Below are 27,013 nucleotides of genomic sequence, written 5' to 3'. Positions count from 1 at the left end.
GGCACTTATTTTTTAAATGTTGCTTTATTTCATTATATTATGATAATAACGTAACAATTAAAAATGAACACAAATTTCAGAATTAAATTTTTGATATGTCCACCATTTTGAGAACAAAAACTGTTTTTGCAAAACATGATGATTGACGTTTTGCAGTATGATTAGAGAATTTTCGAAACAAAAAGTGTTTTGTGTATTAAAGATTAAGAAAATCTTCCATTTTTATTGGATTTAGAGGAAAACACCACCGTTTTTCAATATTTTACTTTGTTTTTACCTCAACTTAGACGAATACATACCTATCTTTTTTCAATGCACGCACATTTAATCTTTGTACAGCGCTTCTTGAATGTATTAGCATTTAGCCTAGCCCCATTCATTCCTATGGCTCCAAACAAGTTTTATTTTGTGCCACCATACCTACTCGTGTACATACTCATGTAACAGTCTTTAAATTGGGAAAACATGGAAGTGTTGGGTGGTTTTTAAATTCATCCCTGTTTGGATCCTAAGGAATGAATGAGGCTAGGCTAAATGCTAACACATTCACAACGCGCTGTACAAAGATTAAACATGCACGCATAAAATAAATAGGTATGTATTAATTTTTCTTAGTTAAGGTAAGAACAAAGTAAAATATTGAAAAACGGTGGTGATTTTCTTTAACGTTTTCCTAATAAACTAAAAATAGCACAAAATTAAACGTTTCTTATAAAAAAAGTTTTTTTGTTTACTTTTTTAATTGCTAAAACTTATTTCTAGATTTAAAACAGATGGTGACTTCCAGAATTTTATGTGGCATTGCAAAAACCAAATTCCGGGCGGGGCACTTTGATAAAATCTCTTGGTTAAACGCATGCAAACTTCTTCACCTCGTATTGCATCAGTATTTTATTGCTTTCAGATTGAAAGGAGCATTTTGAGTGCAGTTACAAAAAACGTCTCTTAACTCAAAATGAGTTCAACAGGAATATGGCTGATGGTGTGTTTACTCAATTTTAAATGGTATAGGGGATGTTTCTGTGAACATACTGGTGTTTATGAGGTCAGCATGTTTCCAACACAAACTGCTGCCGCATTGCTGTCAAAAATGTGTGTGGTTGTGTGTACATAAATGTATAGGAACCTCCACGCTAGAGATTTCATAGCACGCACATTTCTGTCTGCATTATCATTATCATAGTCTTTTTGTGAATGAGAGTGAATAATCTGTGCACACAATCTGTGTCTTGTGGAGTTAGGAGGTTGAGTTTTTTTGTTTCTACAGCTTTACAATCATTGCTTTGATCTGCAGCTGAGTTACACAATCATGCCAAAATCTTTCAGTTTAATTGCTTCTATAACATCAATTCACTCTCCACATACACACTTCAGATAACGCTGAGCACTTCATGACTACTGTTTCACCCAAGAAATTTAAGAAATGATTCATGCACGGACTTGTAGTGTACTTTTTCGAGTTCTCTCAGTTGTCAAAAGTTCTCATGCTGAACATTGAAGGCGATTTTTCAATGACAGTTCCCTTAGCCTGCATGTGTAAAGTGGTAAATACTGTTCTATTTTCAGACAGTGTGGGCTTTGTTCAACGCCTTTTGGCCAATATAACTTCCACTATCTCATGAAGGTGTGTGTAACCAGTACGAGATGTGTGTGGAGGGAGTGTCCAGCTTTCCAAACACATATCTTCAACATGAGGATAATAGTTTCGAGGGTTGCAAACACACTAACATCTGAATCTTATATAAATCTTAGATTTAAATATCCTGGAAAGCACACAAATGCTTTAGGATGTTACATCTGCAGCAGTTTGATACACTTTTGTTCATATTGTCAGATTTATTTGTCTCATAGGAGACACAAGATAACTAAAAAAGTGACATTAAATTAGAAAAATACAAAACAGAAGCATTTTCACTTGTTATATCTTGTATTCTTTAAACCCCATGCAATGACTTTGCATTTACATCGTTTTATCTTCAAAGTCTGTGAACAAATGACCTTGATTTAGGATTTAGCAAAAGATTCAGAAAATTTGAAAACTGCAAACTATAACAGCGAAACCGGTCGTCACTCCACCCTGCCCCGCTATATGTGTGAGTGAAGTACAACACTCACAAAGAGACGGTGATAACGCCTAAGCTTGGCATGATCCACACCCTCTTGGCCCATGTGGATTAAGCATTAACTAACCTATGTCTCTACTGCAGGTAAAAGACTGTGTGTCAATGTGTCAAAAAGATTGAGGAAACTTGCATATCACAAGTACAGTACATGTATGCACACACATGAACAAACCTAAAGGGACACTTTACTTTTTTTAAAAAATATGCTACTTTTCCAGCTCCCCTAAAGTTAAACAATTGGTTTATACCATTTTGGAATCCATTCAGCTGATCTTCGGGTGTGGCGGTACCACTTTTAGCATAGCTTAGCATAATCCATTGAATCTGATTAGCCGTTAGCATCGCTCTCAAAAATAACCAAAGAGTTTTGATATTTTTCTTATTTAAAACTTGACTCTTCTGTACTTACATTGTGTACTAAGACTGACGGAAAATTTAAAGTTTGCGATTTTCTAGGCAGATATGGCTAGGAACTATACTCTCATTCTGGCGTAATAATCAAGGACTTTGCTGCCGTAACATGACCGCAGGAGGCACAATGATATTACACATGGCTGCAGGAAGCACAATGATATTACACTGCCGAAAATAGCCCCCTGCTATTGAAAGTAACCAAGGTGACTATTTTCGGCTGGTGCATAATATTATTGCGGCTCCTGCAGCCATGTTACGGCAGCAAAGTCCTTGATTATTACGCCAGAATGAGAGTATAGTTCCTAGTTATATCTGCCTAGAAAATCGCAACTTTTAATTTTCCATCTGTCTTAGTACACGATTTAACTACATAAAAGTCCATTTTTAAATAGGAAACATATCGAAACTCTTTGGTTGTTTTTAGCGTGATGCTAATGGTCTAATCAGATTCAATGGATTATGCTAAGCTATGCTAAAAATGTGGTACCGCCAGATCCGGAAATCAGCTGAATGGATTTCAAAACAGTAAAAATCAAATGTTTAACTCTAGGGGAGCTGGAAAATTAGCATATTTTCAAATAAAGTGGAGTGTCCCTTTAATGCAGATATTAATAGAAATCATTCAATTATAAAGATGGAAAATTCACTGGGAGCCAATAACACACTCTTAGAAAAGGTACAAAAGTTGTCACTGGTGTGGAACCTTTCCAAAAAAATACACTTTTGTACCTAAAAGGTGCACCTTAAAGGTACACACTGGTACCTTAGAGGTAGGCGTACATATAGTACTGATACCTTAAAGGTATGTCTGTATACCAAAATAGTACAAGGTACTACAAAGGTACCCTCCCAGTGACAACTTTTTCTGCCCCTGTTGAAAGATTACAAATTAGAGGTAACAGCTTGAAATTGGTGGGGGTGGAAGACATAAAGCAAGATAAACTCTGAGGCTTAAAGGTTTTGAAGTAGTAACATCTGTAAAAGTATATCTGATGTTTGACACATGAAGTCTGCACAGGATTATGTGCACGCATATTTAGAATTCTTGCGTTTGTGTGTTGAGTGAAAGACTCATTGTATCACCCGTCAAGTTTTAACCTTTAACATAGCAATTGACACCCAGATACCTTGACATAAACAATGGAGTACTTCAGAAACGTATAAGAAACATGTGTACTGTTTGGACAAATGTAAGTGCAAGTGAAGCAAAGAACAAACTGCAGATGGTGGAAAGGCATTAGGCGAGGGTTTTACTGTATGTTCCGCTGTCAGGTTGCCATGGTAAAAGCGCTCGGTTAGGGTTGGCACGTGTTGCCACGGGAGAGAGTGTGTCTCTGTTTGAATTGTGACTGTATGTTGCCATGGAAATTTTACGCGGTTCCGCAATACTCGGTCCTAAATCCTTGCCAGGTATTTCTTTTTCACACTAATGCAAAAGGCACGGAAAAAGCCTTTACGTGAGCTACATGCTGATTTTTTGTCTTGCATAGTTGTGAGATGAATCTGACCCCCTTAACAGAAAGGTGGGGCTTGAAGAAATCGCAGGCTGGAGTTGCATAACTAGACTCAAGGTTTTTCCTACTTTAAAATAGTAGGAATTGAAATTGCTCTTTGAAGTACCCTTGACTCTTAAAAGGTTCTTTGGAGAACCAAACACGAACCTTTAGGCCTATAGTACTTTGTTTAAAAAGTGTTTTTGTGCAAAAGTAAACAAAGAAATGTGAGACATAGCGGTAGCATATCCAATGCAGATTTCAGTCTTTCTGTACTGATTGTGAATGGATTGTATGACGTTATTTAAAGTGGGAGTAGGAATGGATTAAAGCTCAGCCTGTTACTGTGGACAAGGGGGCTACGTCATATACTCAGTGGTTGCTAAGCACAGCAAAACTGTAAAAACATCAACAATGGCGTTACAGGAAAACTGGCTGTTGAGACCTGAATGTCTTCAGACATTTTATCCTTTGTACACAAGCTTGATCTGTCTGATTTCTGCCAACACTTGTTTCTATTCTTATCCCCTTGGAAAAACTTCTTTTGAAGGAGAAAAACAATTCCATGGGGAAAAGAAACATCTGATGTTAATCTTATGTAAACCACTGGACTAAAGGAAATGTAGCGCACTGTATGTGGGAAAATATGACTCTGCTACTGTTACAGAAAGCACCACCTTCATCACTGTATAAAGACCACCCACCTAACCGCACTTTCTTGACTTCATCCCTGCATACTCTTGGGTTTGGCAAGATTCCTATACTGTGTGAAACAGAGTTTCCAAACCTGGCTTCATGCACTCTAAAAAATGCTGGGTTATTTTCAACCCAGCATTAGGTCAAAAGGGGACGCGCCCAAGCCGCTGGTTTGTAATTTAACACGTGCTGGGTTGTTTCAACCCAAAAAGCATTTTTTTAGAGTCTGCTATTTTAAGTTTTGACATCAATTTTTTAACAGTGTAGAGTTACAAAATTCTGGCTATTATGGAAATTACATGGGAATGTACACTCACCTAAAGGATTATTAGGAACACCATACTAATACTGTTTTTGACCCCTTAATTCTACGTGGCATTGATTCAACAAGGTGCTGAAAGCATTTTTTTAGAAATGTTGTCCCATATTGATAGAATAGCATCTTGCAGTGGATGGAGATTTGTGGGATGCACATCCAGGGCACGAAGCTCCCGTTCCACCACATCCCAAAGACGTCTATTGGGTTGAGATCTGGTGACTGTTGGGGCCATTTTAGTACCGTGAACTCATTGTCATGTTCAAGAAACCAATTTGAAATGATTCGAGCTTTGTGACATGGTGCATTATCCTGCTGGATGTAGCCGTCAGATGATGGTGGTCATAAAGGGATGGACATGGTCAGAAACAATGCTCAGGTAGGCCGTGGCATTTAAACGATGCCCAAATGGCACTAAGGGGACGTAAGTGTGCCAAGGAAACATCCCCCACAGCATTACACCACCACCAACAGCCTGCACAGTGGTAACAAGGCATGATGGATCCATGTTCTCATTCTGTTTACGCCAAATTCTGACTCTACCATCTGAATGTCTCAACACAAACCGAGACTCATCAGACCAGGCAGCATTTTTCCAGTCTTCAACTGTCCAATTTTGGTGAGCTTGTGCAAATTGTAGCCTCTATTTGTAGTGGAGATGAGTGGTACCCTGTGGGTCTTCTGCTGTTGTAGCCCATCCGCCTCAAGGTTGTGCGTGTTGTGGCTTCACAAATGCTTTGCTGCATACCTCAGTTGTAACGAGTGGTTATTTCAGTCAAAGTTGCTCTTCTATCAGCTTGAATCAGTCGGCTCATTCTCCTCTGACCTCTAGCATCAACAAGGCATTTTTGCCCACAGGACTGCCACATACTGGATGTTTTTCCTTTTTTACACCATTCTTTGTAAACCGTACAAATTAGTTTGATACAATTTGTATAAATTACCCAAAATGTACAAATCATTTTCTTTAATCTATTGTGGTGCGTTTACACCAGACGCGTTATGCGCAAATTGAGCGTTGCTGTGTAATCCGCGCAAGTTGAAAATCTGAACTTTGGCAGATTTTTGCGCCACGTTAACCAATCAGGAGCTTGATCTACTGTAGCAGTGACGTGATTACAGGAAGCAAGCGGAGACAGAAAAACAAAGCAACTATGGAGGACAATCATCATCGCTACACGAGAAACCTTTGTACTTTTACCGTAAATAAAAGGATAATTTTGGAAGAAAGTGAGCGAGGAGGTCAAACAATATGTAAGCCCCTCCCATTTACGTGTGAATGACTCAAATGACTAGAATTACACGCGTGACTTTCACGCGCAAATGAAGTGAGTAAACTAAAAATGTTCAAGCGTCCAACTACGCGCCAATAGCGCGTTTTTGCCGCCTCTCGTGTCCGGTGTAAACGCACAGTGAAGCTTCCAACTTCTAATATTTTCAAAATTCCCGAGCTTGGCAACCTTACATAAAATGAAAACATGCATGCATAAAAATGCACAGATCTCTCAAAAAATGCTTACATAATTACATTTTTATTCACAAAATTAAACGTAATATCCTATTTACGTTGTGATTTGGAAATGTATATTGTGTTTTCAAAGGTTAGCATTAATTATTACATGTTGTCACTTCAGTGAAATTATGTCATTCGTATAAGACAAAATATGTTGGAAATTCCTAGGAACTCCTATCCTTACCCAACACTTGTTGTCTGTGTGCCAAACCAGGAGCATTGTGTGTCTCTTATCAGTCAATCACATCTGCTAATAAACTTTTACAGTTCACTAGTTTTTGTCCAAAAATGGTCATGCATTTTAGTTTTTATTTATTTACAGTGAATTCTGTGGTTTACACATCTTTGTGGAAATAGTTGTTAAAGGGGAACGGGTTTTTTATAGTGTACATGATTAACGGTTCAATATCGTGTTGAACAAGTATTTAAATGCTTTCTATGGTAATAGTATTCAAGTGAAGTGGAAATTTCTGATGAGCTGCTAGCAGCGGTTTTCTGCATAAATAAACGGTCTTCTGTGACATTCTTTTATTTTTAACGTTACATTCTGCCCTGAAGCTGTAATAATATGAAAACTAGTAATGCTCTTTTTATCATCTTTCTCATACATTTTTATAGACAGAGTCACATATTGTGAAAATATTGTGAACCTTGTCATGTAATGTCTTTGGTCAAATCTCATTGCCTAATCATTCCAGATGTTTTTTTTTTAATTTAACGGTCTGATGAAATTATGTTCAAAAGTCATAAATGCTCATAAACCAAGCCGAAAGCCACTAAATCAGGCTATAGGTTCATTATTAAAAGTAATTTCATGCTATACTGGCGCATGTTGTCACAATGGGAACATTGCTTTTTATATAAAAGAATTAGATTGAATATATAAAAAACTACCTTAATTAAATGGTTAAACTACAGTATACTGCATGTGTGCATCACCCTACCCTACATATATACATGTTTTATTACTTTACAAAAAAATCTCTTTCTAGTTACGGGTGTGCCTGACACACATATCATCATTCCTGTAAATTGGCCAGCTAACAGAGATATGACTTTAGCCGTTTACTTTACAATATATCAGCACCTTTTTTTGTTTGAAGGTATTCTCTGTTGGTTCACAAAGTTTCTACTAGTTGGCAGCTTTTTCTGACAGTGAGTAATGCGAGAGAGTACGTTCTCTCAGTTCTTTAAGCCAACACCCATCCACTAAGCCAAAAGACATACTCATGTCATGAAGTAGGAGAGGGGGCAAGTACAGACAGAGACACCTTCATTTTTCTATTACTAATATTCTGCAATATAATGTCAATTAAAAGGGGAAAAAAGAGAAATATTAGGTAGCTGTTAAAGCATTTTGGCATTATGATGCACACATGCAGTTTATACTGTAGATAATAATACATAGAGTTCTACATATCATTAGATTTTCACAAACTAAGAAATTTTATTTTAATTTTGTTATTTTAACTTAAATAAAAATAATATGCTGTATTTACTTAAAAATATAGTGCATCATTTTTGCATCCACTTTTTTAAGTAAGTTTTACTTGAAATTTTAACCAGTTGCATAAATTGCTTAAAATATGTTATATATAGTGCATAATTTTTGCATCCACTTTTTTAAGTAAGTTTTACTTGAAATTTTAACCAGTTGCATAAATTGCTTAAAATATGTTATACTTGCTTATAAATGGATGTAACTATGATTTTAAGTAAATCCAGCCCTTATTTTTTCAGTGTGCGTGCTTCCTTAAAATTTTGAGTTAATCCAACGTAAAAATATTAGTTGACAACATACTTGAGTTAACTAATATTTTAAGTTGTAACAACAAATCTTTTATTACATCTGCAGACACATTGATAATCTTGGTATTTGGTGTTTCTCTGCAGGGAGTTTCATTTGATGCATTCTGACCATTCAAGAAAGGCCAAACTTGTTTGGCTGGGAATGGTGTAGTTTCACATCATGGAGGTGGGCTGCAGTCCATTTTGCATTTGCAAAGAAATACAAACCTGACAGGTTTCAATGCCCTGAGCACGAATTTTTATACTGTGATTTATCCTGAAATTATCGAGACCTACCGATCTACATTTTGTTTTTGTAGTACAATGTTTAGGTACATGTACAAACCCAATGAATTCAATGTGTTTAAATAAAAAAGTGGGAGTAAATCTATAGTGCACCCTGAGTTTTTTTTTTTTAAGGCAATTTGCAAGTCCTGAACATGCCTTTGCAGATACTGTTACTGAAGCCATGCTACATAAACCTAATTCACATCTCAAGCTATATCTCAATGTGTATCAAAAATGCAGATGACCTGCATAAACTTTCACTTAAATCAGATGTTCTTTGATGGACGTATATATATTAACCTGTGACCCTTTTATTTCTTTAAAAACAAAACTTAAAAGCATTCCTGGTGATAGGCAAAAACACATACCATAGTAATGTCCCCAGGCAAATGTACTTGTCTGTAGATGACACGTAATTCATGCTGTGCAACATTTCGCTATATAGCAGATCTTAATATTCACTTGAATGATACTGTATGACTATGATTAGTTATTGATTGATGTTGAAATGGTTGCCATTACAAAACTTTTTGACTTCAAAATTATTCAAGGAGGAGCTCAGATGCAAAAGCCTTCAATAGTTATCTTCATCAGAAATTATATAATGATATTAACCAAATGCTCTTTATCAAGATAAGATAGGTAGATTATTTTATCAGGTCTAGACGTTGGGTGTGCCATTAAAAATATCTAAAGATATTATGTTCTTATAAAAGCATGTGATAGTGTTAAGATATTTCTTACTTCCATATATGGTGCTCATCTGACAATGATTCCACCCTTCTCATGACTGACAGGTGGCCCAGCCACATGCCTTACGGTTTTTTTGTTGTTGTTGTGATAACTGCACATCTGCGCAGTTCATGCTTAAAATAAAATAGCACTGTAAACACTATACACATCTGGGTTTTATTAAATGCATGTTTATGTTAATCTATACCGAACTTGCTTGAGTATTTCAAAGCATTATTTTTAGGGGCTATGTATGTATTGTGCAATACTTTAAGTCAACAATCCAAGGGTGTGTCTTATCTTGTCACCTAGCCAGTTTTTTACAACCTGCTCTAGATCTTTATCTGTCATCATCAAAGTTATTCCTTCAATGCATATACAGTAGGTTAATTATATTTATAACCACATCTAGGTATTGCAATTTCTTTCTATTCTGTGTTTGTGCATGTGCAAGTATAAATGAATAGTTAGTAAAATTTTATTTATCTTGGCTATCAACCATCCCTACACAGTTTTTCACAATGCATTTTTGCCATGCACATATTTAGGGTCAATGCAGTGCATTAAAAATGCCACACCCTGCTGTTGGTTATAGTACTACATCAATGCAAAAGTGCCAAACCCTGCAATGTTACCAAGATCAAATAAGGTACACACTGCAATTTATAGAGAACACGCCTTAATCTTAGATCACCTAATGTTCAGACATACACGTACAAACATGCATTCACACAAATGCAGGCAAATACGTGCACACATGAATAATATCCAAAAAAGTCATAGCTGAGTGTGCACACCGTCCTGCAGACACTGTACAGCCTACGCTTTCAGGCCAAACCCTGGCCTAACCCCTGTGTTAAACACATCTGATTTACAGTAATAGCCTGCCGTAGCCAACATTCTCCGCAAAGTCCTGAGGATCCAGCCCGGACATGCGTTTTCCTGTTTTTTCTCATTGTGTCTCCGACTTCTTTATAAGGTACTTCAGTATGCCGTAGTAGATTTAGCAAGAGCTTATTGCTCATCACAAACACCCATACAAAGCATTGGATTGTACACCGTGAGCTCATAGCTCTCACACCTGCATTATGCTATCGTGAAGTCATGATATTTAATTGTGTTATACTGTGAGAGCTGTAACACCCAACGGTCTAAAACTTTTACTGGTGGGTCAATGACAATACATGCTGGGTTTGTGTATGTGCATTATTTCCTGTGCCACTTTATGTTTTGGTATCTCAAAGTTGTAAAATGTCAGGTGGTGCAACTGTCCGAACAAACAGATTAAGATAACTTTTAGAAATGGTGTTTAAAATATTGTGGCATTATTTTATACTCCGAGATAATTGAAAAACTTTTGTTCAACAATTTGGATATTCTTAAATGTCAGGGTGGTACAACCACAAATATGGGCATTTTACTAAAAAATCATTCAGAGGACCCCAAGTGATCCTTCTGGCTGAATGAAAAGGTTTGTAGATTTGCTCAAACATATTAAATAGCTATTTTCATGTAATAAGTAAAAAGGTACAATTTCTGTGTCAGGTGGTGCAACCAATATAAAACAAGGAAAACGGTGTTTCATCAAATATAATTAAAAACTGCATTTATGTGCTTAGTAGCACAGGCAAAAGTCAATACAGGCATCCAAGTAGAAGCTTGTTAAGTGTGATTTATAGTCGTGCATAGGTGCTATGCCGCAGGTTCTATGCCGTGGGCAATGCATAGGCTATACGTAGCCTGATGTGCATCTCTGCAAAATTGTAACAATGCATTACATTGTATTTACATGGACCGAAAGCGCTGTAATTGGACCGCTAGAACCCCTCCCATCTGGATTTTTGCTAAGGACGGTAAAAACAAGTTGAAGAGTGATAAACTCAAGCTGCAACAATTGTCGCTCTCCATTTACCTCCATCACAGCTAATCTTCTCAAATCATAATCAACAAACTGCTGCTCCTGCTTCTTCGTCTATGGAGGGTTTAATGGCCAAGCACCTCCTTCTTCAGCTGTTTTATTGCTACTGTGGGTAACATACATGGATACTGCCTACTAGCGGTCTCCATGTGTAAGTGCACGTTAATGCGGACGATGACGCAGAAGTAGCCTATATATGAAAACCGACGCGTAGCCTACGGTGTCAAGGCTATGCCGTAGGACTACTATAATGAGCCCTTGAAAAAGTCAGGTGGTTGGTACCATTAGTAAGTTATATAATCATTTGGTTGTACCACTGACAATTTTTTCAATTGGGAAATCGAAAAAAAAAACTAGTGCTAGGGAAAGATTAATCCCGATTAATCGCATACAAAATAAAAGGGGTTTTTAGCATAATATACAAGTGTGTGCTTATTCGTGTGTAAATATTATGTATATATAAATACACACACATTCATGAATGTTTTTAAGAAGCATTAACATGTGTATATATTTTTTATATATTTTTATTAGTGCTGGGCAAAGATTAATCACGATTAATCGCATACAAAATAAAAGTGATTTTTGGCATAATATATGTGCGTGTACTGTGTCTAATTATTATGTATATTTAACCACACACACATTCATATATTCATTTCAGTATTGTTTTACTTATATATACATTTTTTTAATTTATATTTAATATAGAATATATAAAAATATAAATGAATATATAAACTTGTAAATGTTTCTTAAATACATACATGAATGTGTGTGTATTTATTTATAGATAATAATTACACACCGCACATACTCATATATTATGCCAAAAATCACTTTTATTTTGTATGCGATTAATCGCGATTAATCTATGCCCAGTACAAATTTTTATATATTCTATATTATATATTCCTTTTTTTAAAAATGATATATAAATAAAACATTACTGAAATGTATGTATGTATGTGATTATGATTAAATATAATAATAATTACACACAGCACACACACATATATTATGCAAAAATTAACTTTTATTTTGCATGCGATTAATCGCGATTAATCTTTGCCCAGCACTAAAAAAACTGTAAAAAAATGCATCAACATGCATTGAGATGTTATTCAACAAACTAAACAATGCCTAAACGCATTGTTACATTGCATTACATCCTTATTTTAAGGATTTAAAAAAAGAAGTTTTAAAGCCTTTTGGTCATGGGCCTGGTACTGAGATGGGCCTATGACCTGACTGTAGAGGGCGGATGACACTTAGGGAACATTGGGTGAATTGTTTGGCACGATTGACATTAATCGCAAAAGCAGTTTGACAGTTAGGAGTTTAATCAACTTTTCTCACCGTTGTTATAATACAGTCAGCTCAGGAATGGCATGCTATGCCTTTACTCTGCTCCACCTCAAACACACACAAATATGTGTACACACACACACAAACACACGTACGCACACACATGTAGTGTAGGCTAGTTAAAGCCATAAAACACATAAACTACATTAGCTGGTAGAGCTGCCGGACAGAAGTTGCATGCATGGAAAAGATTTTCCTTACAATCAATACAGAGACTCTCTGTTCTTTTCCTTGTAAATCTGAACAACGTAACCGTTCAGCTCTGGGGGATAAAGCCTGCGCTCGGTTGAAGACACTGGCAAAAGTAGATGGAAAAAAATCATTCATGAATGTGAAAGTTGCTGCGTGCCCCACCCTGCTGAAAAGAGCAGAGGTTAACTCATACTCCGAGCCTGCCCAGCCAACCAGATCCAGAGGCAAAAACACACCCATTGGCAGGCTGTGAGAGCTACGCTGTCTTTTTTGACTTGCTGAATTTTTGCTGGAATGTCTGTGCTTGAGCCTCTCGTGTTCTCCTATTCTCGCTCCCTGCCCGAGGCCAAGCCTCGAGCTGGGCGTGCCTGCATTTATCTCGCCACTTTCTCTCTGTACCTGTCTAACAGGTATGGTGTGTGTGTGAAAGTGTAGCTGTGCATGAGTGTGTGTGTGACCGGGAGGCTCCTCCCACCATCCGTGCCTGTATAAGAACCGTCAGCCAGAGGTAGAGAGGCACGCAGAGGGACATTGACTCTCCTTTGTGAGCAACCTCCTCCTCTCCACTCTTCACTCAGAGAAAACTCGCTCCGCTCTTTCTGCTCAACTTCAAGACACAGACATCATGTCAAGCACCAGGCAATTCAGCTACACCATCGGTGGTTCAGGCGGCGGCGGCGGCTCCGTAAAAAGGGGCTACTCCAGTCAGTCAGCCTACGCAGCTCCAGGTGGCTCTAGCAGGGTCAGCGTGAGCAGCACCAGGCGCTCTGTTGTGGGTTCCGGCTTCGGAGGTGGTGCTGGAGGTGGAGGTGGATATGGCTTCAGCAGCAGCAGCAGCGGCGGCGGCTACGGCGGAGGCTTCGGTGGAGGATTCGGTGGAGGAATGGGCATGGGTGGAGGAATGGGAATGGGTGGTGGCGGTGGAATGGGATTCGTCCCAGCTCCCATCACCGCTGTTACCGTGAATCAGAGCCTGTTGGCCCCACTCAACTTGGAAATAGACCCCCAAATTCAGGTTGTCCGCACTCAAGAGAAAGAACAGATCAAGACCCTGAACAACCGCTTCGCCTCATTCATTGACAAAGTGAGTATTGCATTCAGTCTTTTTTTGTATTATGGAAATGCATATGATGGTATTGCAAGCTTTATGTGTTTAGGCAATTGAACGTAAATGCATCATTTTATTTATTACAACAAGTATGAACTTTGAACCTGTAACACTAAATGCCTCAAGTGAATGCTTGCACTAAATTAAAAATGTAATTTCTTGCTTAAAACATATCTCAATACTTGTAAATGTTAAGTTTAGTGTCACTAGAACAGTGATGCTTTTCTAACTGGTTAAGCTGTCAATCATGTCAGCTTGCACGTGTCATTTACCAAGTGTTAAACTATTCCTATTTGATCCCTTCGGCTCGGGAAATAATACTAAAAAGTTTTTTTATCTATTCAAACATGGGTGGAGTTTAGGTAATAACCTAGTAACTATGTGAGTCATACATACACACACATTAAGTGCTGCAAAAAGCTGTTTGCGTAGTCCAAAGTCTAGACTTTATTACATCACAAAAAAAATTGCTCAGCTTATATGAAATTAGCAGTCATTGCGTTATACAATACGCCTTTAAAAAGTTTTTGTTAAATTATTTCTCATCAAAGCCTAAGTCAACTTAAAGTCAGATACGCCCATATTTGGCAACAAACAAATACTTCACAACTTTCTGAACAATTGTGGACAGAGGACACACCCTAAAGGGCATGGAGTCGGCATACACACACCTTTATTTTTTGGCCTGGGGAGAGTGTGCAGTAAACACATTGTGATCAGGATGAGTCATCTCTATTGTAGACACTATAGACACTTAAACACAGACTATAAACAGTTATTTTATAACTTTATACATTTTTCAGGTTATGGGTTAAAAACTATACCATGCATTTAAAGGTTAAGTATCTCTAAAACATTGATAAAGATGCACCAAAATTTGCATTACATCTACATAATATTTCAAATGAAATGTTTACTTGTAATGTTATAAAGTCTGACCAATCCCCAGTGACCCTAACACAAAACCTGCATTAGGGTGTGGCAGGTATGGCTTTTCTCTCTCTGATCTTATATCTGAAGTAATGCAGGTTTGGGCGAGGCCGTTCCTGGAAGACAGTTTTTTTCATCTGGGCGTTTATAGCTTGTGTGAAGCTCTGCCACACCCAGTCAGTCCACTTTCACCTTACCCTCCCCCTTCCCTTCACTCCACCCTGCAGAAAAATGCCTGGTGAAGTGACTCATGCCCATTTGTATTCACTTAAACAATGGTGCCAGAGAGCTGGCACAAAGAGACTTAAAGAGCCTCAATTTACAAAAGAGTCATACAAGTTCATACAAAACCACTTACTTATTCATGTATTGACTCATTAGTCATCAATCAGTGTTTTAAGTTAGGGATTTTAAGTGACATGTTTCTTATCTAAATATGATAGTCATTAACACCAATTGCTTTTTGTCTTTCCCCAGGTGCGCTTCCTGGAACAGCAAAACAAAATGCTGGAGACCAAATGGAGTCTTCTGCAGGAACAGACCACAACCCGCTCCAACATCGATGCCATGTTTGAGGCTTACATTGCTAACCTGCGCAGACAGCTCGATGGATTGGGAAATGAGAAGATGAAGCTGGAAGGAGAGCTGAAGAACATGCAGGGCCTGGTCGAGGACTTCAAGAACAAGTGAGTGACGTTTTAATGCAACCTGTGATGAAACGAATAGAGCTCAAGTGAAGAAATTAACATTTTGTGTCTGTCCAACAGGTATGAGGATGAAATCAACAAGCGTGCGTCAGTAGAGAATGAGTTTGTCCTGCTCAAGAAGGTAAGGACCATGCTAACATTATTTCTTGTCACTCATGCACATTATTATATTGCAAAGAGATAAAGTGTCCCCTTTTCGAAATTTTAGGATGTTGATGCCGCCTACATGAACAAGGTTGAGTTGGAAGCCAAGGTTGATTCTCTTCAGGATGAGATCAACTTCCTCAGGGCAATCTACGAGGCTGTAAGTTCAATTTTGTTGTGTTCAGACTAGATGATGCAGTATGGTGTGTAAGGATATATCATTTACAAACTGCCTGGTATGTGTTTGCAGGAGCTGCGTGAACTTCAAGGTCAGATCAAGGACACATCAGTTATTGTGGAGATGGACAACAGCAGAAATCTGGACATGGACTCCATCGTGGCTGAAGTTCGTGCTCAGTATGAAGACATCGCCAACAAAAGCCGTGCCGAGGCAGAGGGCTGGTACAAACAGAAGGTGGGTCAAACTACTCATCATTTACCTAAATAACCAATCGTTTAATATTTATGATACTAAATTACTGCTTCAATGCCATTACAGTTCGAGGAGATGCAGTCCTCCGCTGGACAGTACGGTGAGGATCTTCGATCAACCAAGGCTGAGATTGCCGAACTGAACCGCATGATTGCCCGTCTCCAGAACGAAATCGAAAACGTCAAGTCACAGGTAACAACGATCAAAAGTTAAAAAAACATTTTCGTTTTATTCATTACAATTTCAAAGCTGACTTTCTATTCAACTTATTTTCAGCGCGCCAACCTGGAGGCCCAGATCGCAGAGGCTGAGGAGCGTGGCGAGCAGGCAGTGCAGCAAGGCAAACTCCGCATTAAGGAGCTCGAAGAAGCCCTTCAGAGAGCCAAGCAAGACATGGCCCGGCAGGTGCGCGAATACCAGGAGCTCATGAACGTCAAACTCGCCCTGGACATTGAGATTGCCACTTACAGGAAGCTGTTGGAAGGAGAGGAGAGCAGGTAGGAAGAGTTAACCGCACCTCTACCTTTTTTACAAAGTTGGGTGTTGAAAAAACTCTAATTTGTTTTTCCTTCCTCAGACTGTCAAGCGGTGGAGCTTCAGCAACCATTCACGTGCAGCAGTCCTCTTCAGGAGGCAGTAAGTCAATGTCCTAATGGTCTCATTTGATTGTTGTCTACATCTAACAATGAATCTAAACTCATTCTCTTTGATTCGCAGGCTACTCTTCTGGTGGTGGTGGTGGCTCCGGATTTGGATACGGAGGTGGAAGCGGAGGCGGATTCGGTGGCGGATACGGTGGTGGAAGCGGATTCGGAGGCGGAAGCGGATTCGGTGGCGGAAGTGGATATGGTAGCGGCGGCTCCATCAGCAAAACCAGCGTCACCAGCGTCAGTGCTAGACGCTATTAAGGAGAAGCTCCCCAAACCTATCCAGTTCCTGACCACTTCCCTTCCTGCAACTAGATCATTCTCGACCTTCTTACAACTCCAGCCAACTATGGTGCTATATTTTAGCCAGACAGCTATCCCCTGTTAATAAGGAGATGAGGACAAGAATTTTTTAAAACCCAAAATTATGTTCTACTGTACGTTGATCAGTTAACATTTGTCTGGTGGTGTCACTGCCAATTTTAAATCAACCCCACTTCACTAAAATGACACTAGGAAGAATGTAATGGGAATTTTCTACTCCCAGCCACTGAATTGTTTTGTTTCTGCACTGATTGTATGGGGAATTATTAGAAATTTATACACACGCTGTAGAAATCACTGAAGCCAAGAGTAGGATTTCAACTCTCTATATAAGACCACGAGCAGTACAATGGTTTCACTGAATCAGGGATTTTCTATACAGGTCCTGAAAGTCCAGACTGGATGTTTTGTGCTGTTACAAGCTCCTTGGTGTGTTCGAAAGCTATTTAGACTAAAATGACTTTTGTCATTAGGCAATGGCTGTTAGCAATAGTTTACATATTTGCTTAAAGAAATATATATATGACTCTCAGCCACCCTTACATGACAGTACTGGTGGACTACCAATGTCCAGGTACTTCACATAACATACTTCACAAGGCAGAACTGTTACAGCAAAAAACAGACACGAGGGCATTTCTAGGGACCGTCTCTTTTAAACCTTGTACTTGCTTTGTTGAAAGCTGACAGCTCCATTTACTGTGTGGTATCCATCCAACTGTAATACCTTAGACTTCCCCTGTATTCAAAGGGCTTCCAGGGCGTATTTTGCAGTGCCTTTCAGAAATGGTTCATTTGTGAAAACAAAACTAAACTGAAACCACGTTCAACCAGATTTATTTTGTATTGATTGACTTTGTAACAACCTTAAATCTGAACACAATAAATCTGAGACCACAAGTTTTGACTCACGTTCTCTTTTGTTGCTTGAGTATCCTTATGTTTGAAGATATTTTGATATTATCTAGCTGCATATGGTTTAAAAACACAATAAAATACTAGCAAAAAAATTATAAAACATTAATATATTTAATTGAGCAATAAATCAAAGCTGATACAATAAAGGTACATTAATGCACAGGTATTTGTATTAAATTATATTCTCATTATATGCTTAGCGTGCAAAGTGGACCTTCTTTATAGGACACATTATTAATGCATTCATTTAAAAAAAGTTAACTTTAAAAACACTTACTAAAAGAATTTGCCTTGAAGAAAAACCCTTTATGTTGAAGTCCATACCACTCAACACATCACCATTCATCCAACATAGTATTTCACGAGGAAGCTTGTCAAGATGATTCATGTCATTGCTTCACTTACTAAGCCTGTAAACCATAAATTAAATTCCACTGGATTACAGTTGCTGAGGTAAGTGGTTCAAGTTGCTCTCTGGCTTTGTTGTATGGGTGTTGGTTGCCTCCGGGTCACAGGCGCTTGGTGCAGTTTCATTGCTTTCAATCACTTGTGTTGCTCTAAATACACAAAGATATAAGAGAATTGCTGCCCCAACTACAGTCGTAAGAACACCTGCCACGATTGGCGCTGCATCAGGTGGATTGTATACTGCAAGAGGTGAAAAAAGATTGAACATCAGTACAACAGTAATGAATAAAAGTGCATGAAACAGATGTAGTCAATAACATCCCAGATAGCAATAGACTCCGCCCACAAATACTAGACATAAACACTTGGCATAAGCAGAGCCGTTTTTGACTCGTATCACAGAAATATGTGTACTAAGAAATCATACTTGTCTCTGTAATTGCCTGTAAGAAGAAACGCATTGCATATTAGCCAATCAGAAAGCTTGGAGTGACTCTCTGACAACCTTAACCAATAGTGTGAGTATGGGGCACCTGTTTTTGATCAATGAATTACTATTATAGTAGATGTTTAACTAGTGGCTCATTTTTGGAGGTCTTTAAAGATCGAAATAGACATGCTTTTACTTGTCTGATGCTAGGTGTTATAAAAAGTAATTATTTTGATATAATTATCAGTTGCTATTGCTAATATAATGTATATTCTATGTATTCTTGTTTATTTATTTCTATACTGTTTATTTGACTTCTCTACTGTTTTGTTGTAAAAATGTATTTTTTATAAAGATGCTCAAATTGTGAAAAGCTCTACTGAAATTAAATTATACAAAATTATTAAGTATATATGACCCATCTGTGAACTCATCTTATGTTATTGTTTCTATGTGATTTACTATTTGCTACATAAAATGATACAGTACATAATGTGAAAATATAACCTTGATTTGATGCTCATAATTAGATTATAAGACTTTAGCCAGGATTTTACAGATACGGCCACATATTTTAGACTTTTACAGATACGGCCACATATTTTAGACTTTTTTTTTTTTTTAAATAGTACCAGAAGGGTCAAGTTTACAGTATAAACATACGCAGTACGCCTAGCAGCTCAGCACTGCCCCCTTGTGTGTATTTTTTTTTACATAACAGAAGTACACAAAGTAAAAGCATAATAATGTGCTCATTTAAGGTAGATTTAATGCAAGTAATAGGTTGAACGTATATGCACTCACTGTAAATAAAGACCGGGTTGCTGGGCTGGGACAGGAACGTCCTATCAAGTTTAAACACACAGTCGTATTCTCCTTCGGCCACTGTGGCATATATAGTCAACAGACTGCTGCTGTTTGGTCTCGTGTACGGGTCTCTCAAAACAACGCCATTGTGCCTGAAGACCATGTCCGTCTACAAATAAACAAGTTAAATGACTTAAACTATTGTATGTATTGGTAAAATATTTTAATGCATTAAAAATCAAAGCGCACAGACTGGCATAAGAGTTACAACCGCAAGTTTCGCGAAAGTCTACATTTTGATGTAACCGACTTTAAAACCGTTATAATTAGTTTTGAAAAAAAAATACAACTTGATGACTAACTTGTAAGACTAGTCTAAACAGTTTATGGAACCGGCCATAGCAGAGCTGTGCAAAACCAATCGACATGAAGCACCGCGGGAGCGATTTGGTGCGAACTGAACAGTCCACACACGAACAGCTCTCCCGGTGTTTGATGTCATGCGAACGATTTGCGCAGCTCTGCATAAAGTCGAGCACTAATTGGCCAGTAGCATAAGCTGTTCAGACCAGTCCCACATGTCAGTGATCTTTTATTTCTTTTTCAAAAATGAAAATAACAGTTTAAGCCCGTTACATAAAAATTGTCAAATTTTTGTCCAAAAAGTAACAAAATAATTGCTAGTTGGTCAGTTCAAGACAGTCTTACAGGCTGTGTGTATTAGGTTTATTAGTTACTCTATTATTTGGTTAATAGAGTGTGAGTATATGAACAGGATGAGTTACAGTGTCATATGATGTCAAGAATGGTGAGTTGAAGGAACAGGAGATATCCACAGACTGTTTGTCATTGACATACAGTTTGGAGACAGGGCCATATCCAATCACTGATAGCTTAGGAGGAGGCAGTGCATCTGGCAAAAAAGAGAGTTAGAGATATTCTTAAATTTAAAGAGTCACGAGGAAATAAGAATGATTCAAACTATTTCTTTAAAGCGACATTATAATAATATAAAAATGTAATCCTTTTTAAAAAAAACACGTTCACACCAAGAATAGTCCTCACCACAATAATAACGATAAAGATGCTACACTGAAAAAAATCTCTAGTTGCACATGATTGAATTAAAATTTCTTAAAATTATTTTTCTTAAAAAAAAATTGTTGGATCTAATTTAATTATGTACACAGTTCAACATGATTAAATCAAGTTGTCTTAAAATGAAATTTATTTTGATTAATGTTAATTTCATTTAAAAAAATTAAATTAAATTAAATTAAATTAAATTAAATTAAATTAAATTAAATTAAATTAAATTAAATTAAATTAAATTAAATTAAATTAAATTAAATTAAACAAATGGCTTTCGTGGAACAAACGTTATTTCGGGTAAACTCCGCAAATAATCAATAACAACTGTGGGGTGGTTTCTCGGACAAGGATTAGCTTGAGCCAGTACTAGACCTTAGTTTAATTAGGAAATAGGCGTGGCCGCTTGAGTGATGGTTGAACAGCCACTGCTGTCACTAGACTCGCACTAGGCAGGTGTGGTTTCAGCATCCAGCCACCTCAGCTTCACTCATGTTCCGCCTCTTTACCCATTTTCGGTTTTTCCATGAGTGATTCGCGGTGAGGCGCGGCCAAGATGGCGACGGCAGCCAATGCCTACTTTAAGCTTCAAAAACGATCTTCAGAAACCATACGATCTATGCTTATACCTCATATAGCTAAAGCGTATCAAAAACGACACTGAGCTAACGTTACTGTGCAAAATGTGTATTATATAATTTATACAATGTCAAATCTTCTTTCAAACCTCTATTTGAACCATGATCGCCGTCACCCCTTGTCTTTAGGAAACCAAAACATTTGTTATTTATTTGTTCTATTTGTTCCAAAGTTCAGTTTAGCCACCAGCCAGACCATTCAACAAACAGAGACCGGAAATAAAGTTGCGTCCGATGAAACCGTCTACAGTTATCTTTACAGCTATCATTCTTGGTATGAATGGGCCTTGAATTTCAGTTTCTCTCTGTCTTACCTGAGCAAACTATGCGGAGAGTATATTTTATGCAGTACTGAAAATCATCCATTGGACAATCTCTAATCTTATTTTCACTCCCATTGCATCTAACTCCACCAGTTGAAGGACCACCCATATAGCTGTCGTCAACCCTCCTCCAGCCAATCACGTGTCCACATCCCAATTCCCTGCATGCCACTTCAGCTGTAGATGCTGCTGCTGCTTCTGAAGACGCTGTGGTGATGTCTTCCTGACAAACACCTGTCCATTTGTCTCTGAGCTTGATATATAAATTTCCCAGACAACCACCTGCACGGCCTTTACTCTGGAGTTGGATCGAAAGTTCCTCTAAAAGAGTGAAAATGACACAGAATGGGTTTAGGAAAATATATGGGTGCAATGCTGAAACATAAAGTTATAAGATTCTTAAACAATTAATTTGCTTCTACTTTTTGTTTTTCCAACTTTTTCCAAAAAACATCCATTTGGTCTCTTTAGGCTGAGAAATAAAATACCTGCCTTAATTAATATACAAACTCAAACATCCATACACATACAGTAGAAAGAAATATTCTCCTTTACCAGGTATAGCTTCCTCAAAATTAGACAGCGGTGAGCGTAGGACTTTTCCTTTGTACAACATCTCCATTGTGCAGACAAATTCTGCTTGAAAGTTTACATTTGTCTGTGTTAAAATGATCCTATTGTGGTTTCCTGTGAGATTCACAGAACCCAGGCTGGTCAAGGTGGTGTTAGGGGTCACAGGAAGGTAGCGGTAATACAAACTCATTGAGAAGTTAGTTGCCTTATCAGCAGTTGAATCACAGTACACAGAGTAATTTCCACCAAAAGCAAATAGTTTGGGATGCAAAGTCACTTTGGGAGGAGGGAGGGATGCTAGAGAAAACAATACAGACAGAGAAACAGTGACTTTTCAAGAAACAAACAAAGTCTCATTGCATTTTGTGATATAGGCATGACATTTTGATGTATTCAGTGACATGAAATAAAGCAAAATGGTGTCCATGATTAGTAATCACAAACAAATTAATCAAATTTTTTGTGACTATACCGCAAGCTACGGTAGGAAACAACACTGCTTACATATGACTAATTTAAGGGGGTTACTGAATCCAGACGTCTGTCCATTGCGAGTGGATTTGTACCAGCACACTACATCTCCCTCTGTGGCAGGCTGGGTAATGACAGTGAAAATAATTGTCTTCGAAAAGTAAATGCCATCAGAGGCTTCCCAGGGTTCTGTGGTTTCGGGGCTCTGTGATGGGCTTTCAAGCTTGCCGATATATATATTTATGGGAAATAGAGCATTATATTTGACCGCACATTCAAAAACGACTTTAGTGTACAGCTGAATATCACTTTCATTCACTCTGTACCCATAACTGAGAGTAGGAACTGGATGTGAACCTGGAGGCAAGAAACATCAAGAGAGAAAAAAGTGAACAACAAGATAAGCATATATTGCAGATATTGATATCATTATCCCAGTAAGTACACTGCAAAAAATAGTTTTCAAGAAAAAAAATCTTAGTATTTTTGTCTTGTTTTCAGTAAAAATATCTAAAAATTCTTAAAGTAAGATGCTTTTTCTTGATGAGCAAAACGAAAATAAGTCTAATATCAAATTTAAGTGATTTTGTGCATAAAACAAGCTAAATAATCTGCCAATGGGGTAAGTAAAATTTACTTGAATTTTTCTTGAATTTAGTGTTTAAGAAAAATGTTCAAGATTTTTTTGCTTACCCCATTGGCAGATTTTTTTTAGCTTGTTTTATGCACAAAATGACTTAAATTTGATATTTTTGGTCTAAAAACTAGACTTATTTTCTTGGGTCGTTTTGCGCAACCATCTTAATTTAAGAATTTTTAGATATTTTTACTGAAAACAAGACAAAAATACAAATATTTTTTTTCTTGAAAATCATTTTTTGCAGTGTAAGTGTTTGTTTATTTGGTAAACCCTAAGTAACACTAAAAAGGAATCTATTTGTTTTCAATATGATTTGCTGGGATATTATGTTAACATCTAATAACACCTGCTTCCTGCATTTGCTCCATTTATAAAAAGTTTATTATTGGGTAAAACCTCTAAATAAAGGCAATGGGAAGAGAAACTACTACGAAGTGAAAGTGAATTGAAGTGAAACGCTACTTTTGACAAATGATATGGAGTCCCAAATGAAAAATGAGGAACAGATTCTTTACACTGTCATTACAGTTATAATGTCTACATCACAACATCATCAGACATTACTGAAAGAAGTCTCAATGCCTGATGTACTGTAGTAGAAGGACAAATATTAAAAAATATCTATCTTTGTCTATTTTAACAAAATGAAGAGCTCAGAGCCCTCTGTGTCTGACATGTTTTATTGTAAATTTGTGTCTGACATTTTATTTTATTAGGGTCTTTTAGTAATTTCACTTTAATGACAAATAAAGGTAATTGGTCAGTAATTGAAATGCTTTATTTTCACAAATGTCACTTTGCAGGACTTCTCCAGGACCAGGAATGCCCACCCCTGGTCTAAGTACATGCAAAAATCTTAAAGGAAAACACCAACGTTTTTCAATATTTTACTATGTTTTTCCCTCAACTTAGATGAATTAATACATACCTATCTTTTTTCAATGTGTGCACTTTTAATGTTTGTACAGCGCTTCGTGAATGTGCTAGCATTTAGCCTAGCCCAATTAATTCCTATGGCTCCAAACAAAAGTTTTATTTAAACTTGTGTAACTATGTCTTTAAATAGGAAAAACATAGCAGTGTTTGTGCCTTCTAAATTCATGTTTGGAGCTATAGGAATGAATGCAGCTAGGCTAAATGCTAAGACAGTCAGAGATGCTGTACAAAGATTAAAAGTGCACGCATTAAAAAAAGATAGGTATGTAAGTTGTCAATGTCTCTTCAATGTCCTTTCTGTATAAAAATGCTTGAAAATGTAGTCTATATCCTAATATAAACCTCCTTTAACTGTATAAAAACTCATCTTGACAAGCATCTTGACGTATACGCAAGCTCATCCAGTTCGTCTTCTGTGCACATATGGACTTTGCTGAAAAACTGTTGTGATGGTTAACAGATTCTGTCAACAAACACATTTCTGAATGATCTGAGGCCAGAATTAAGCGGATTTGAAGCGAAAGTATTTGATGAACGTATAATATGTGCCAAAAGCATTTGGTCAAATAGGCTATCATTGTCTCATTTTTGAAGGAGGTGCTGTTTAGCAGCTTTTGCATCTGAGCTCTTCCAATATTGCAAAAGTGGTTATGACTTAACATTGATTGGCTTTAACAATATTAAAGGATGACATTGTCTGATCTGTGTCTGATAACCTCATTGTTATTGTCTATTATTGTCATTTTGCTGATGTATAGCAGAATGTTATTTAGGTGAAATATTTACCCTGGGACATTGTGAGTCTCACACACATCATCCAACATACGACAGCTAACACTGTGAGGAAAGAAGAATGATTGCAATATACTGTGAAATACAATGTTTCACAAACTAAAAGTACACGAAACGTGCATGTTTCAACACGTTCATCATACATGCACAAACACACAACATACAAGATTGTTCAAACTGTTCATTTATGTACAAGGGTGGACAGAATAACGTGAACACCAGTGAAATATCTCTCTCTCTTTAATTAATAAGGTGTTGGACCAACATTTGCCTTTAGTATAGCTAACAAAATAGCTTCATACAACTTTTAAACAGCGTCCAGTGGATACTATTAATCTATCAGATCATCTTTCAGTTGTTTCAGAGAGGTTGGGGTAAAGAACCTGCTTCTATTTCTTCTCATTATTGTGGAGACAGAGACAATAATCAATTAGGGCCAGGTTTCTCAAAAGCATCGTAAGGCTAAGTAAAACGATCGTACGAATCATCTTAGAATTACGGCCGATTGATGCTATAATTCATCTAAAAATTGTTTTGAAGGGAAATGGCATCTAAATAAAGACACCAAATAAATATTTACAGTACAATGCAATAATCCAAAATAATAAATAAACATACAAACTACAAATTCGAGTCATTCTAGGTGACATTTCAGCACTTGACAAACGGATAGCGACTCTTAAGTAGCACTTAAAACCTAGCTGTGAGCAATTGTTTTACGTGCATCTTTGGGAAACGCACGTAAATGAACAAAGAATGTTCGTAAAGTAGCTCGTAGAAAGTGCTTTTAAGTGCTATGTTCAATCGTTATCGGGAAACCCAGCCCAGGTTGTTAAGGTTACAGATGCTCCTGTCAAATGAGCTCCCATGATTTTCCCCTGACAAGTTAACAATTTGAACAATTTCTCGTATTAACCACTGCTGAACTTGTTCAAAACCTTGCTTTGGCATGCAACCTAGACTATAAACTTTAAACGTTGGATCTACTTAAAAATGACTTTAATTTGTATCATTAAAAAAATTAAGTTTTATCAACTTAAATTTTCTCACTTTAAGTGAGGTCAAATAACTTAAAAAATAACTAATTGGTAACCTCAAAAAAAAAATTTTCAACTTACATTTTTTTCACTTTAAGCTAAAACATAACTTAAATTTTTTAGGTTTTACCAAACGGAAGTATTTTTTTTAAGTTAATCCAACTTTCACTTTAAGCTGATAAAACTTAAATTTTTTAGGTTTTACCAAACTGAAGTTTTTTTTAAGTTAATTAATACAACTTTCACTTTTTACAGTGATAAAATAACAAAAGATAACCACAATATATGTTTTTTCACAGTAGCCTACATAACTTATATTAACCCCAAGTGTTCATATAATTTTTCCAGCCCCTGTATATTATTTAATTTATCCTGTTCTGATAAGTTACAAAGTAAATGGTTCCTCATCTCGTATCAAGATAAATAATAGTAAGTTGACATGACTTGTAGTTGATTTAAAAAAAACATTTTAAGGCAGCAAAGATTTTTTACTGTGGGATTATTATTATTTTTTTTACAATTTAGTGTACTAACTCAATTACACATTTTGTTCTGAATCTAACAGTATACTATTTAAGTCTTTTTGTAAAGTTTATCAAACATACAAAAAATTTAAATAACCACATACCTCTTTGGTTGGGAAGAATCATCCTGATGGGTAAATATGAGACTGTTCGAGATTCAGATGATGAACTAACCAAAAATGTACAGCTAAAATACCCCAGTGGTGAAACACTGTGTTGTGCACTTCCTTTAAGAGTTGAGCAATAGCAGGAAATTTGTTGTCTCAAGAGTTATAACGCATGTAAATAATTCA

The 27,013-nt window shown here is 37.0% G+C and overlaps 2 protein-coding genes and 1 long non-coding RNA gene across 3 annotated transcripts in view; 2 read left to right on the top strand and 1 right to left on the bottom strand.

The window, feature by feature from the left end:
- Positions 1–9,227, top strand: part of LOC129450349 (uncharacterized) — a 45,221-nt gene extending 35,994 nt beyond the window's left edge. Inside the window, exon 3 of the long non-coding RNA XR_008646312.2 lies at positions 8,449–9,227. This is a non-coding gene — a long non-coding RNA (uncharacterized lncRNA). The remainder of the gene's footprint in view (positions 1–8,448) is intronic.
- Positions 9,228–13,348: 4,121 nt separating this feature from the next.
- Positions 13,349–18,034, top strand: krt4 (keratin 4). The gene is made up of 9 exons (XM_055214081.2): positions 13,349–13,925; positions 15,357–15,565; positions 15,647–15,707; positions 15,795–15,890; positions 15,981–16,145; positions 16,230–16,355; positions 16,440–16,660; positions 16,741–16,799; positions 16,881–18,034. The coding sequence occupies exons 1-9, from the start codon at positions 13,467–13,469 to the stop codon at positions 17,069–17,071; spliced, it is 1,587 nt and encodes a 528-aa protein (XP_055070056.2). The 5' UTR covers positions 13,349–13,466; the 3' UTR covers positions 17,072–18,034.
- On the bottom strand, positions 17,395–26,917 carry LOC129451033 (uncharacterized). Its single transcript, XM_055214082.2, has 8 exons — positions 26,825–26,917; positions 25,154–25,204; positions 22,825–23,148; positions 22,303–22,617; positions 21,739–22,068; positions 20,483–20,610; positions 19,695–19,866; positions 17,395–18,700 (listed from the first exon to the last, which is right to left on the bottom strand). Exons 1-8 carry the CDS (start codon positions 26,844–26,846, stop codon positions 18,492–18,494), a joined length of 1,551 nt encoding a protein of 516 aa, XP_055070057.2. The 5' UTR covers positions 26,847–26,917; the 3' UTR covers positions 17,395–18,491.
- Between the last annotated feature and the right edge of the window lie 96 nt (positions 26,918–27,013).

This window comes from Misgurnus anguillicaudatus, chromosome 8 (assembly GCF_027580225.2).
Source record: "Misgurnus anguillicaudatus chromosome 8, ASM2758022v2, whole genome shotgun sequence".
Classification (NCBI taxonomy): domain Eukaryota; kingdom Metazoa; phylum Chordata; class Actinopteri; order Cypriniformes; family Cobitidae; genus Misgurnus; species Misgurnus anguillicaudatus.
The sequence above is the reverse complement of the archived record's forward strand: the minus strand, read 5'-3'. Positions and strand labels throughout refer to the sequence as shown.